We start from the raw sequence: 15,305 nt of genomic DNA, 5'->3' as shown, positions 1-15,305 counted from the left end.
CTATGTTCCTTCATGAACTATTTTTTGCATCCAAATAAGAAAACTGTGGATAAACACAGGGGCTGTATATGTTGCCTTAATTACATATGTTACTTATTTGTTTGGCCTTTAGTTCTGTCTGCATTTTCAAGGCTGCGAATCAGCATGAGTTCAGTTAATTATGTTGTCTCTCGTCTCCCAGGCAATTACAGTTGTCCATCATTATAATTTCTGTGATATAAGGCCTGCAATGAGGAGTTCAGATTTCAGTTGGAATCAAACCCACATACTTGCCCAGCGTGACCCTTGTATCACAACCCACCGTCCCCGAGCGACCCACACCCTGTGACAGGTCTGCTCTTGCACAGTGCTACTTAGTGATAAGCACTGTGTGGGCTGAGATGCACCAACAGGGCCAGATCTAATTATGGCAGAGGATTCAGATGGAGAAGGCTTTACCTAATCACTGTTTTCACCCCCTGTGAAAGCCCTGCTGCATTTGAACTTTGGGTCCCTGGTTTTCCCAATGTGTGAGGAAGAAAGGCCAGGCACAGCTGGGGAGCAGAGCCAGCCTCGGTTCAAAGGCCTGCTGCAAAGCTCGGTGCAGATGCTGAGCATCCTTCCATCCCCTTCAGGAGCCTTTTGCTTTCATACCTCTCCCAACATACAGATAAGGACTCCTGGAGGATGTTGTTGCACATTGCAGGACATCACAGAATGGTTTTAATTTACTACACAAGAACTAATGCTCTGACATTGGGGTGTGAATGTGAAAGAACAGGAGTTTTCTCCTCTCCCTTCCATCTGCTTCCCCACTCTGTGGTTTAGCAGAGCTGCTACATACTGGATCTCTCCTGTTTCTAATAGAATTACAATATTTAGTCACTAGGGTGACAAAAGTACAACTGATTATTCAGCCAGAGGACATGTTCCGAGTCTGTAGTTTGAGTGCTTTGTTCAGTAGCAATGTCAGTGTGAGCAGCACCACTGCTTGTTCTTACTTCTGCTTTCCTTGCAGCTGGGCAAAGAGCTGGTTTGGGGAATACAGTCAAGCTAAAAATAGCTCAGCAAAAAAGAGTGCTCAAAGAACAAGCTCTTCAAATAACAGTGCAAGTGCTGCAGCTTCCCAGTGCCCCTCCTCTGCTGAAGGCTGATCAGGGCTCAGGGCTCTGTACTAAAATGCATATTGAAGAGTGTTCCAATGGAAACCACATGGTGGTTGTGACCTGGGTCACACTGTGCAGGTCACTGAAAATGGTTAATAATATTTCATTGGAAGGCAATAGGTTTTCTTTCTGGTTTGTTGGGGTGTTTTTCCCTCTCTGAAACAAGAGTACAACTCTGGAGCCCTGTGTTCCCACAGAATGAAAGAGGAAAAAAACAATGCTACATATCTCAAGTTTGGGCAAATTGAGAACATTGTGGGTTTGATGCTTCAGGACAGGCAAATAAAATGAATCATATAAATCCCAGGGTATTAGTTCTATCCCACTATGTATGTATTAACATTATATTATTTTAAATAAAGACATCTGCCACTGCTGAAGTGATACCAATATCAACTTTGATAGCAACTGCTTGAGCAGCAGTAGGGAGTCTGCAAGTGAATCATCAGTAGACCAGAAACAAATCTCAGCTCAGTGGTGGGGACTGTCACTGTCCTGAAACTTTCCCATCTCCTACTGAAACAGTTCCATGCTCCTGGCTGCTTGCTGGGTAATGATATGTACCAAAAAAAAAAAAAAAAAGAAAAAGGAAGTTAAGTTTTAACTTTATATCAAAGAAATGATGCCTAATATAATGTTTGTGCTTCCAGAGAGGCTGAGACTGGTTTGCCAGCCACTCTTGAGCCCATAAGAAATTAAGTGTCTGAGGGCAGGTGACTCAACTTCCCAGGCAGCCAGGAATGCAATGCCAGCCACTGCAGGGCGAGGGAACAGGGGCAGGATGACAGAAAGACATGTCAGTTTGGACTGTAGCACTAGCTGTGTTCCAGAGTGCATGAAATACATACAGTATATGGATGGAAGTGCCCCAAAATGTCCTGGATTCAGCTGGATGCTCACTGCTGCAGAGCCAGCAGTAAGATCCTGCAATACTGTCCATTTAACCTATAAACAGTTGCCCCTACCAACAGATGCCACTGCAATGTGCAGCTGTGGGATTTGGGTCACTGGAAGAAACCACAGCTGGATTTGCAGAGAGCAGACAAAGAAATCTTGGCATGTGTGGCCTGTCAGCCTGTCTCTGTAGAGTGTGTGTCAGTCCTCTTCCTCCCCCTCATTTAATGCAGAATGGTTTGGGAATGGCCACTCTCACCATGGATACTGAGCTGCTGAGAATTCCCCATGCAGTGGGAGTTCTGTTCCCTGTAAGCTGCAGTAGTACATAAAGAACCCTTTGGCAATCTGCAAAGTCTGTGCAGTGACAAATAAACGTCTGCAGGTGTATTTGCCACTGCAAGGTGTTGCATAAAGCAGCAGCAAGGATTTCCCCTGGAGCTGGGGGCCTCAAGCTGTGTGAACCTACTGACCCAGGAGCTCTGAGCCCTGGCAGGGATGGACATCCTGGGGCACTTTCAAACCCCTTGTAATGTCAGTCTTCATGCCAAGGGATGGTGTTCTTAATTACTGAAGTAAATCAGGGAAGATGCAGTACTTTCCAAGCACTTTATGTAATCCCTAAAGAAAAAAACCTAAATTATGGGGATTCCTAAAGTTGCAAATGCTGCTGGGACAGAGAGCTGCACACCTGCTCCCAATGGCAGGAATCTCTCTGGGAACATCCCCCCTGGCAAGGCAAGTACTTTCTAGTTCTCGCCTGTCACTCACCCACACAGCATCTCCAAAAGGATGGGATATCCCTGCCTTCAGACAGCATTCCACCATCTGTTGCACTATTTTTTGTCTGTCTCGTGCACGCTATTATTGGCCCAGTGTTTTTCAGGACAGAGTTGGACCAACAGCCTGCCCTTACACTGTCATTAGCCTTGGCTGGCCAGAGCCACACACAGCCTTTGCCCACAGCAGGCTCTGAACCCTGCTTCTTTACTGCATTGCCATTTATTTGATTTTAATATTTTGCTTTTTCTCAGAATTTCTCTTGAGAGTGTCTTGATTTTCAATGCAAAGTGTTCCCGTTATGAGAAATTCCACTGACAGCTCAAAGCAACCCAAACACTTTGTAAAGTGTGAGTCCCCTGGTCTCAACAATCACCTGGTTTGTACTCTTTTCCCCAGCAGCTCTCCCAGTGCTCTGTAAGGCTGGTCTATGTGGTTATCTCTGTGGTACAGAATAGGAAAGTGTGGCAAAGTGTCTTGTCTGGAAAACCAGATTTGCAGACCCTCTGGGGATTTTTATTCACTTCCCTCTGCAAATGGTATTTCAGTAATTCTGCTTTCCTTTGTTTTTAAATTGGACTGGGTGAGTAGTATGACTTGTCACTTGATGCCACCGTGTGTGACATTGAGCATTGCAGACAGGCTAACTTACAGGGAAATGCAGAGAGGACTTGAATTTTAAAATGTCATCCTCATTTTCTGTCTGCTCTTCCCCAAAGCTTTTTGGGACCCTCCTTAGCTTTGTTTAGGATCCTGTTTTTACTCATGGCCATGTAAATCCAAACAGAATTTGCTGGCAAATTTCAGGCAGAACAGAATATTCTGAGCTTTTGAAACCTGGATTCTTCAATTGAATAATATGTAAGAATTTAATTATGTAACATTCCCTATTGACCTGAGCATTTATTCTTGACAGTACAGCTATGATTTGTTATGGTACAACATGCACTGTCTCTTACTGTCAAAGCACAAGGCTGTGAGGAAAACATTTGTGAGTTCTCTGTGTTCTGGTTCTGTTTTCCCACCTCCGTGTCTCCTCAGAGCTGTTCCCTGCCTGTGGAGTGACTGCTGGGATGGGGTGAGCTCAGCAGAGTGGGGTGAGCTGCCAGTGCCCTCTCAGAGCTGGAAGAGGCCTTAACTGTGCAAACACTCTCCATCATACCCTGCTTTTCTAGGCTTTTGGAGCATGTTTTTTATTACAGTTGATGCACAGTGAGTCACAGCATTTGAGAGCTGGGCCCCTGGTCCACCCAAAGTCCTGCTGACCCTGAGCTTCCTGCTCTCATCACCCCTGTCCACCTGAGCGTGCCATTCCCACATGCCTGCTATTCCCAGTTATCATTTTCTGCTAAAGGGATTTCCTTAAGCTTAATTGCATGATGCCTATAAGTATAACTTTCCTTACTCCATTAGCCCTGGTTTGTTTAACCTTTCCTTGAGAAGGAGGATTTTACCCCAGTTGGGTGGTATTTGGAAGTGCTGTAGCCACTCCCAGTGATCATTATAACAGGGTGCAGTGCAGCCTGGCCAGAATATGGCTTTTGCAGACACCCACAAATTAGCCTGAGCTCTTTGCACCAGGCCAGCTGCTCTCTGCAGACACTGCTGGGAGAGCCTGGCTTTTTTTTAATTATTATTTTAAACATGATTTCTGAGAAATTAATGACGTATTAATTCATTCAGAATTTAATTTGCTTAATGAGTATGATCATCTCAAAAAAATGACACTGGTGGTTCGTCTGTGTGCTGTGTAGTCTTGATTTTGAGAGCTCTTTTTCAACAGTGAGGCACTCACAGTTTTATTCTGCTGTTTGTCTCTTGGCCAAGTAGTATTTTGTATAATATTAAAAAACCAAATAACTGACACATCTTTGCACAGCAATGGACTAACTACATATAAGTTCCTGTTTCTAATGTGATTTAAGACTCAGATTTTGCCATCTTGCTGGTTCTTGTTTCCTAGTTGTCTTGATACAGTCCTCTGCATCAGTGGCTTTTCAACAGAAGCAGGTTCTCAACCTCCAAAGGTGTCACCTTTTCCTTATTAACTACAATGGGTAAATACTTGAGCATGGAGTGATAAATCTGGGAGTTCTTTTCTTTTGTCTTTTGGTGTGTTACATGTCACAGCTAAACAAAAAGATAAGAAAATAAGAGTGCTTCTCAGGGGAGAAAAATACTTCCCAGAGCCTGAAAAGGTCAAGGAAGTGTGCAGGCGTTTTGGATGAGTTAATTGTCCCCAAAACAGATACTGAAGGAAACTTGTAGTGCTCTGTTTGACACAAGTAGCTCCCAAACTACAGGAGAAACCCCACAAGACCAGATTGTAGAGCTGCAACTTGCCAGGTGGGCACAAGCAACGGAATCAAAAAGATTTAGCTAGAGCTGTATGACTGTACAGTATCTATTGAGCAGTGGTTGACTGAAATCAATGACCTTCTGTTCTGACCTGCTTTCTGTCCCTTCCCCTCTCCCTATTTTCTAAATATTTATTTCCTTCATTTTTCATCTGCCTTGCCTTCTCTGAAGTTCTCTCAGAAAGGTAAAAACTGTGCCAGACTGACCCAGTTTTCTATATGAAAGCAGCAAGCCTGATTCCTGGAGGAATTAAGATCCTGAATGAACCAGGCTACACAAGTTGTGCTCAGAGCCACAGGAGGAGGAAACTGTAGTAACTCTCACTGTATTTGGAGAGGCAGCAACTGCTCCATATGAATTAATTTCCTTGCCTCACATGTGCTGAGACAGTTCTTGGAAGAGAATCCAAAAATACGCCCGAGTTGTTCATGCGAAGGTGCAGATGATTCATCTGCCAACGCTGCCCGTAAATCAGCACTAACTCTGCTGTGGTACAGCCATGTGCCCTCCAGGTATGGTGTGTGCAGACCTGACACCCCACAGTAAGGAAATTTTGTCTTTTTTCCCTTCTCCAAACTAAAAGCCACACTTCAAATTTAGTGGGAGAAGTTTCTCTCCACTTAGGTATTCTGCAGGCAATTCACAGCAACACTGATGGGGACACTCATTTATATCCAGTCTGCATTTAAATTTGGTTGGGTTTAAAGGGCAAGTGGCAGGAGAAGCAACACAACAGCAAAACTTCCCCTCTCTCTCTCTTTTGTTCTTACATGCTTTCAAGTGGCACATCCAAAATGGATATGTTCCAACTGAAAAAAACATGCAGGTAAACCCCTTTCTAGCTGATATTTTATTTGTGTCAGTTCATAGTCTCTCAGATACACACTGTCCTTTCTATCTGGCTTCTGTTCCAACTACAGTGAAGTAAGTGCTTGGCTTTAAGTGCATAAAACATTTGTCCTGAATTTCATTAATGGAAAATGAACAAAAAACCCCTAATCCTAAATAATCTCAGTAACACAGTGACCATCCCCACAAAGAGGATGAATGAATGAATGAATACCTGAATCCCTCCCTGCTCAACCCTTGGGTTATCAGGAGCTCACAACTGTTTCAGCACCTTGTTCTGGTCAGGTTTGCACCATAAACCAGCACAAATCACTGTGACAACCAGAGCAGCTCACTTTGGTCTCTATCGATTAAGCTCTGCAAATTAAATTAAAGTAATTTCTTTCTGTAATTACTTGTGCTGCAGACTCCAACTAGCTCAAGGACCTGAATCATAATCCAGTGAAAGGTGAAGCATTACAGAGTGTTATTTGCTTTCTCTGCATTTCCATTTTGGTTTATGACTGCTTGTCACTTCACAGGATTTGAGCCCAGATCTCCAGGCCCATGTAGGTGCCCAGTTTCTGAGGGAGGATCTGAGCCTGAACACATGCTCCCATTTGTAGGCGGTTTGGCAAAGCAAGTGAACTCTTTTCTTCCCTAAAATATTTTTTCCTTATTTGCTTACACTTGCTTTAGCAGTTTTCCCGTAAGTTTATTTACGTAATTATGCTCCCCTGTGATATTTTACAGCTTTCCGAACTCTGATTTTTATATTTCTAGTTTCACATGTGCCACTTATGCCAGAAGATCTATTTGAGGAATTGACTCTGTGTCCCAGAAAAGGCCCTGTATATTCCTATCTGTGTTTACACCTGCTGCTCCTCTCTTCCCTTGCCTGCTGTGCTTTGACCTGCTGCCCTTTCCTTCACTGTGCTGTGGAAAACATGTTTGATTAGGAATTCTCAGCACTGCCAGAGAAGTAGAACAGAGCAGTGTGAGGAGATAGTGTCTTCCCAGAAGACAATCTTTCATCAGCTGTGCCCTGGGAATTTGGGAGTTTATTTTGTCCCCTGGCAGAAGTTCCTGCCTCTGCAGTGACACTGCCCCATGTTTGCACAAACAGCCACCATTTTCAGCAGGAGGTGTGTGCTGAATCCTTAGCACAACACACCTGCCCTGAGAGCAGCTCTGGGTCTCGTGCATGTGTTCAAATCAAAAAAATAACACAGGATTAAGTCCTCCCTGTTTCAACCCTTTATAAATGAATTGGTGTGTTCAAAAATCCTTACCAGACAAGCTGTGGGCTTGTCTGAGACAGCAAATTGCTCTTTGTGGTTCAGCTGCAGATCACAGCTCTTGCCCAGAGCTGCCAGGGTGCTCCATAATTAACTGTGCAAGCACTGCTTCATTGCTGAAGCAAGCAAGTGCCTCTGATTAAAGAGCCTCTATCCAGAGGGCCTGGTATGATCCTGTACTTGGGGTCAGGTTTATTTGCTGACCAGGGATTCATGTTAGTGAAGATCATTCTATTTTTGTGGGTGTAATACCTGAAAGGGAACAAACCTTTCTCAAGAGCTCTTCAGCCCTAAAGACAAGGGGACAGCGTAGCCAAGGTACAGCGTGTACAGATGTACTTGAAGCTCCTCTAATGCTCCCTTGGACATGAAAAGCCCTGTAAACAGGAGGCTGAACTCACTCACTGCTTGGAGATGATAAAAACACTTGAAGCTTCTCCCTTTCCTCCTGATTTTTATCACTGAAGGCTGTCTCAGTACCTCTGGCAGCACACACTAAACCTCAGCCCCCTGGCCCAGGCCAGTGCTGTCTGTCACTGTGTTCATAGCAGGGATTTTAGGTGTGTGCCACTGCCTGACACCAAGGAAGGGCAGAGGGAATATTAGTGCCTGTGGGATCCAGACATCTAAATCCTGGAGGCAGCGCTAAAAAAATCTCACCATCACTTGCACCTTCTCCCTTCCCCACAATATTTTTCTTTTCTATAACCTGAAAAGCAGAGGCCATAACTGAAAAGGGACAAAAGGTTTAAAAAACCCCCAAATCCTCACACAGCACTCAGGCACTGTGGAAGCTCTTAATAAAATCCTGCAGCCACGTACTGACAGCAGCCCCCAGCTGGTCCCCCACCACTGTCACGTTCTTCTGTCTGGTGCAGAGGAGACAGGAGACTCCCTGGGCTTCCACACACGCCCCCAGAATTAAACTGGCTCTATAAATAGCTCGTGTCTCATGTGAGGAGCTGAGGCTGCACAGCCGCCCACACTGTGCTTGGGGTTATTTTTAGCATCAGGGAGATGTTACCTGGCTCATTGCTGCCAAATGAGAAGGAAAAGCATTAAGCTGTACATAGCTAATTAGTGCTGACAGCTGAGCTGTTCTTCGTGCCTGCCCTTGCCTTTCTGTCTCTGCAATGAATCTGTGTCAAGTCTTCCCAGCCTTCTGAAATCAGGGCACTTCCCTGATTTTTAGTGCAGTGACTGGGAGTTGGAGTTTCATCAAAAAACATTGCTAAGCTCCAGGTGAGTTTAGGTGAGTCTCTAAACTGGGCTCAGTTCAGTACTTAAGCTACTTAACTTCTGCTTTAGGGCTACTAGTGGTTTGGGCACACATACACCCTTTTTGGTCAAAGTAAAAAAAAATATTCCCCTAAATTCTGGGGATTCAGCCCAGTTTCCTGCTGAACCTCTCAGTCTGGAGGGCTGATGCCTTTTCAGTGAGTAAAGCTGCACTGAGACATTTCTGTGAGGAAGTGGCACTGGTCGTGCCATCCTTGGGAAACAGGACAGCTTTTGTGTCATCAGTAGGTAACATTTCCTTTGTGATGGCTCTGTGGTGAACTGTCAGGCTGTATTTTAGGCTGCAAATCTGAAGTGCTCTTAGCCTGGTATTGTTCTGTCTCAAGCAGCGCTGCAAACTTCACACTCTGTTACCTGAGGCTGAGGTACAAACCAGGCTCTAATCTGCATGTGCATTTAGCTACAGCTGCAGTTTCTGGGCAAGTCAACCTGAAAATGTCCCTCCAAGAACCTCAGAGCAGCACTAGAACTACAGATCCCAGATGTGGTAAAGTACTGAATAAAGATACCTGCTTTTTACTTCACTTTGCCAAGAAGCCTTGCCCCAGCATGATCCACTTACCCAGGCCAAGATTTTCAATGTGGTAAAGATCAGTTTTAGGTGCTCAAGTTTTGGTTCTGCTCTGTGTCCACAAACTCATCATTCCTCCTGCCTGGCTCTGATGCCCACGTTTCTGTATGTGAATTCCTGTTTCCATAATCTCTGAAGTGCCACTTAACACATCGTGTCTACTTATGCAAATACCCAAGGAGGTGAAAGAGAACATGAAGTATAATCTTTTCCAGGAATTCATGTATTCATTGAACATTAAGTAATACTGGAGCGTCTTTAACTGTGGTTATATGAGGCATTCTTGAAAAGCGCCAGTGACCCAGGCAGCTCAAACATCAACTTTCTGAACAATCAGAGATCAAATTTAATTAAGCAATCTTTTCCTGCATCGCTCTTCAGTCTAGCAACTATTTTACTCCCCCAGGTTTCAGCTTAAACCCCCTCTAGAACAACATGAGCCTGTAAGACAGAAAGTAGATATTGCAAATAATTGTACTTGCAAATGTCTTTTCTGCCTCGTGACACAAAGAGCTCCAAATTCACTGAATTCCATCGAGGGCTTATTATCTGTACTCCAAGCACATACTAATGGGAACCAAGACCTGCTGGGACCCCTGTTGCCTAATGCACAGTAGAATATTGCAAGTGTGCACCATGGTTTGGGGCACTGGAGATGCATGAATTACTAAGGGAAGCATTACAGCATAGGGAAATCTGGGAAAAATGGAATCTTGCCATCTTGGATGGAGGAGCAGGGAGAAGTGCATGTTTCCACGGCAACAAGTGGTAGATTAAATTGGCTGGGAGCACGAAATACAGGAAATACACTTTTCAAAAGCAGCAATGCACATAAATGACTCCTGGAATCCTCATGCTGCTGTCAGTCAGTAATAAGTCTGAAGTCAGTGCATTTGCACTGCTGTAAAAGTAGAATCTGGCTCAAAAGATAGAACTCCTCAATCTCTCTTTTGAGATGGAATAAGTGGGAAAGTGAAGAAAAAAAGGGATTTTATCTTTGACTTCATAAACACTCATCAGAGTGATAGCAGAGAGTTGATTTTCTCAGCAGGCTCACAGCTACTGTTGAAATGTGTTACAACCAGAACCGTTTAAAAATACAGTGGTTTTGAGAAGATGTTATTCTTTTGTCTCCCCATTTCTGAAGCTACATAAACACTATTATTTGATGTATTTTGCACATTAGGTATGTCAGCACAGCTTTTCCTCCAGAGTACAGAGCTAGGCTGTGTTAGCTGTGGGACTGAGCAATTTGCTAGACAGCTACAGACTATCAAATCCTACAACTGTGCTGAAAAATATCGATCCTGTAAACAACTGCCTGTTTTCTTGCCGTTCTTATGCTGACAGCTATTGAATAACTACTTGCTAATCTGCCCATATATTATTTTTTTGTGCTAAAGAACAGGTCTATAACCTGATGGGACATGTGGATTCACGATTTGCTGTTATCAAGTGTTACTACTATGGCAGCAGCAACACGCTCTCACTTGCACAGGTAGTGGCAAAACCCTACAGAGAGCAGACATTCCTACTGGATCCCATTTCCTGCTCTGTACGTCCCACCCCAGCACTCAGCAGTAAGTTCCTTAGCTATAAACTTCCAAGTTGACACAAAGAGATTATGCTGCACAAGTACCAGTGAAATGAATGAATGCAAAGACCTCAAAATCCCATCCAAGAATTTCACTCTTCCCAGCGTGGTTTCATTTCCACGCTGCTGCCAGGTTGTGCTGAGTGGGGGCTCTAAGGTGGTCTGGGTTTTGTGGGGTGAGTCCTAGTCAGAAATTCCAGAGGGATATCTCTGGGCTCTAACTCTCTGGCCTTTACCAATACCCATTTTTATTTGGTTGGTTGGTGGTTGGGTATTTTTGAACACCTACTTGCTTTTCCTGGCGTAAATATTTTCCTGACGCATCCACCACCTGAGCTTGTCTGCATGCTCATGTCTATTCTGGTGGATGAGTTAAGAGCTGAGCTGAGCTCTGCCAGCCCACATATGTGCTGGAAGTTGTGTGGGAGAGGGCTTCCAATCTGTTTTGCCATTCCTGGCTATTCCAGCAATCTCTGTACCGTCTGTTCCCCGAAACGCGCTCAGTATTCCACATTCCTGGAAGAAGGAGCTAAATGAAGGCATGTTTTCCAGCACTTGGAACAAAGATGGCTTTTAGCCAACCTCTAGACATCACCAATGAGATCAATGGGCTGCACCCACAGATTGTTCCACAAAACCAGAGCAGACAGCATGGGGGGTCTTTCACTGCATTCCCCTATAGACACCTCCTGGTCATGACCAGCCCTTGCCTTCACCTGTCCAGCAATTTCCTTTTGAATTCCTTGACATTTGACTCAGGCATGCACCCTTGAAAGGAATTCTTTAGGCTCATTATTAAGCAAGCTAAATGATAAATGAAAAGAAAGGGAATAAAGCCTGTAGTTACACCACCTGCAGCTGCAATTCCATTAGACCTTTCACACTAACAGAAGTCAGGCTGGACTGAAAGGAGATGGGACCTTCTAGGCATTTCAGCAGTGTGAGATGTGGCTGGATGTGACATAATCTTCTCATTCAGTGAATACTTTGTGACGGGTGAACTTGGTTTTAGGGATGCACTGGGGCAGAAACCATTTTTTTTGTGTATTTTAGAGGAATCAAATTGGGCTCCTGACCTGTGAAGACATTTTATGAGCAATTGACTGGCCATATAACTGGAATTAGCAATATTGCAGTGCAGCTTAAATATTCCCCCACAATGAATACACAAGGCTTGCAGGATCCAGATGGTCCAGGTCCATGATGGTTTCCTTCCGATGGTTATTAATGGGACACATCTATGATTTGCTCTGCCTGTAATTTTTGGAACTTAAAGCAAATTGTAATAGGATCTTTTCTACTTCTATGGGATGCACATGTTTTTTGTGACAGGGTCTGGCATCTGCACTGCCTTGTGCAGTCACTGGCACGAGGCACCATTTTCCTTTGGGAGCAAAGTGCTGTCACGCAATCACTGAGATTGGAGGAAGGCAATGACTCCATCAGGGGCAGGGGCATCATGAAGGGCACCCAAAATCTCATCTCTGTTCACTGAACAGCACGTTCCTCAGCTGAGGGCAAGTGTGGTGCTGGCAGGGATGTTTTCCTGCACAAACTCTGGTCCCTCAGGACTTGTACTCTGATCCATGTGTGTGCTTCTCACTCCCTGTCCCCTGAGGTAAAGTTTAATCAAAAGCACACACACATGAATGAGCTAGTCTAAATATCAATAAATGTTTCTTTCAGGAGAGGCCTGAGATATTTAATATTTAATAAGCCTTGAAAATGAACTTCTATTCATGTTTCTCAATTTGATTCCAAGCATTTTGGCGGCGAGCAGCGCTCACTGTCCCAGTGTGGGCAGGCAGAGCACAGATTATTTAACAATCCACTTTGTCTCATCTAAAATATTCATGTTTGCAGATATCCAAATGGAACTCTCAAAAAAAACCCAGACATACACAAACCAAATAGTGCAGTCTGAGCCTCACAGGCATCTTAAATCTTTGCTTTAGGCTACAAGCCACAGTGATGCTTTTTCTCCCACAGCACTACCCTGTTGCCCTGGTTACCAGGATTATCCTGCTGTGCCTGCAGCTGGACTGACACAGGCACCTTCCCCAGGTGAGGGCAATGCTGCCTCTTCCTTAAAGCACCAATGCAGCCAAAAATACAGCAGCTTTCCCCTGTGCAAGTAGCTGTAATGATTGCCTTTATCCTCAAATTCAGCTAGTGCTGACAAAGCCAAACCAGGTTAATAAATAATTATATTACTCTTTTTGTTAAAGCAGGACCTCCAAATCTTGATTACATCAGTGGAGCTGCAGGTAGATTTGGCAGAATTTTGTCTCCCATATTGACTTCTGTCTTGGTTTCTATTGGAATCAAGGCAATCCTGACTGAAGAGAGAGTTGTTTCTTTTCTCCTGTGGCTGATTGACAGCTGAAAATGTGCTGTATTAGTTTGTGTACGGACTTGGGGGTGGGTCACAGTGTCTCATCTGACAGGACTCAGAGGACACTCCCTTGCAAAGGGAGGTTCCTCCCTGTTCTCATTCCCAACACTTACTTTGAGAGTTTCATTTCAATTTGCTGCCGGATTTCCTGTCTTTCCTCATCTGTCCTCCTTGGGAAAATATTCCTGTCTTCCAGCTCCTGCTTACTTGGTCTGTTCCGTAGTTTTACTGCCAGTAGTTCTTTCTTGCATTTTCTTGGTAAAGTACCTGGGACATGCATTGAAAAGAAAGTTATTAGAAAGACAGATCCTGGGAATGAAACAGGAATGTTTGAAGAGCAGGAATATCACAGAGTGACAGTGATGTGTATGTCAGTGTGCAAGGAGCAGTTGTACACATTAATGTAGGTAAGGAGCACTACAGCTGAGCAGGGCTCAGACACAACATCCTACAAATGCAGAAGGATCCTATTCCTCTGTTATCTTTGTTATCCATGATAACCAGGCAGAGCTCTGCAGTGAAAATTATTTGCAGCTGAGACATGATTCATGTTACTAGTTCAGAAGTCAAGGACTGTGCATCTTGCCACAGTCCTCTGAGCATCTCTCTAACCCAGAGCATCTCTGTAACCCTGAGCAATCCCTCTTTTCTGAACCACAGAGTTGTTCCCTTGCAAAAGGGCTGGATTGCTCCGTGGCAGGAGTGGCTGGGACATGAACACTTTCCTCTTTGAGTCACCAGTATAGCCAGGGACAGATACTGGTGACTGAAACAGTGGAAGTTGTTGCTTGGCGTGTGTGTGTGTATGTGTATAATGTATATAATATGTACATATGTTAAATGTCATTCTGGTTTTCTGACATTAGAAATTAGAAAATATGAATTGTGATCAGACATTGTGTGTAACTGCAGCACTAAAAGTCAGCCACTATGTACATCTATATCCTGTCCAGTGGGACAGTGTGTCATAACAGGATTTCATTTAGCAGTCAGTACAACCCTGTTGGCATTAGGCCTTTCCCTCTGAAGACAGTAGGGGCAAATATTCCAAGGAATGAAAGAAAAGACCAGTTTTTATGATGATTTGCAGAATAGTGGCAACTTAATTGGACACTTGGGCAATAAGAGACACAAATACTGTGATTCCATGACCTGTTGTGCTTATTGTAAAAATACGAGACATTGTTTCCATCAAACCAGACAACCTAAACATTGCCATTACAAAGGAATTGTTGACAGCAGAACATACAGCAACTGTTTTGAGTAGAGTGTGCTGAGTGTTGAGTCCTCTGATGACATTAAAACACCCTTTCACTCTCCTTTCACTCTCATTAGAGGGAACTGTGTTTAAGCGTAGGTGTTTGTCTCTCTGGTGTAACTCTTTAGTCTTCAGAAGGCTTAAGAAATGAAAATTTCACTCCTGAGCTTATAAAGCCATTCTGCCATGTGTTTGGAAGGGTCTGTGAAGTAGAAAGCCAGCTGTATTTCCACATGCACCCTGGAAGTGTGGGGTGATGCCCATGTTTGATGAGGGGGAGCTTGTTTGTGATGGGGACAAAAGAAGAAGGAAGTGCTATTAAAACCAGTGAGCTGCTGGGTTGTACTGGTAGGGCTGCAGTCCCTCAGCAATTGTGTCTCAGGTGGGTTGTAGGCAAGTAAATTTACACCAGACACCTCCCCACTTCTGCTGCTGTGCTGTCCAAGGCTTCAGCAGCGTGAACATTGTCCCTGCAGAGCAGCACCAGTCACACAGGGTTTGGTGCATTGTCGGGACCTACAGTTAAATCTTTGTCTTTGCTTCATCTTGGGAGCTCGGGGTGTAACAGGAGGTTAACTTGTTTTGATCTCTTTTGACTTTAAAGGGCTTTGTTTTTTTTAATTTAATGTTTCACCTTTTCTACAAAAGGTCACCTCCTTTTTAAAGAAAATGACATTTAATTGGTATTTTTGTTTGGCATTTGAGATAGGATTAAAGTCTATTTTTAAAGGATGCTCTGGAGGTCGGCAAGATTCTAAATCCTAAACAGATCCTCCTTCCCAAATACGGGGGTCTGTATGCTAGGGGTATTGTTATTATCACTACTGATCTCGAATTTCTTTATGCAGAGGGGAGGAGTCTATACAACCTCCTTCCCACACATAC

General features: G+C 44.1%; 1 protein-coding gene across 2 annotated transcripts in view; it reads right to left on the bottom strand.

The window, feature by feature from the left end:
• The window catches only part of PHACTR3 (phosphatase and actin regulator 3), a 100,557-nt gene that overhangs the window by 15,764 nt on the left and 69,488 nt on the right, over positions 1 to 15,305 (bottom strand). For both annotated transcript variants that reach the window (XM_027645809.1, XM_027645810.1), the window contains exon 8: positions 13,276 to 13,429. In XM_027645809.1, coding sequence (XP_027501610.1) covers positions 13,276 to 13,429 — 154 coding nt within the window. The remainder of the gene's footprint in view (positions 1 to 13,275; positions 13,430 to 15,305) is intronic.

This window comes from Corapipo altera, unplaced genomic scaffold (genome assembly GCF_003945725.1).
Source record: "Corapipo altera isolate COAL_440 unplaced genomic scaffold, ASM394572v1 64, whole genome shotgun sequence".
Lineage (NCBI taxonomy): Eukaryota > Metazoa > Chordata > Aves > Passeriformes > Pipridae > Corapipo > Corapipo altera.
The sequence above is the reverse complement of the archived record's forward strand: the minus strand, read 5'-3'. Positions and strand labels throughout refer to the sequence as shown.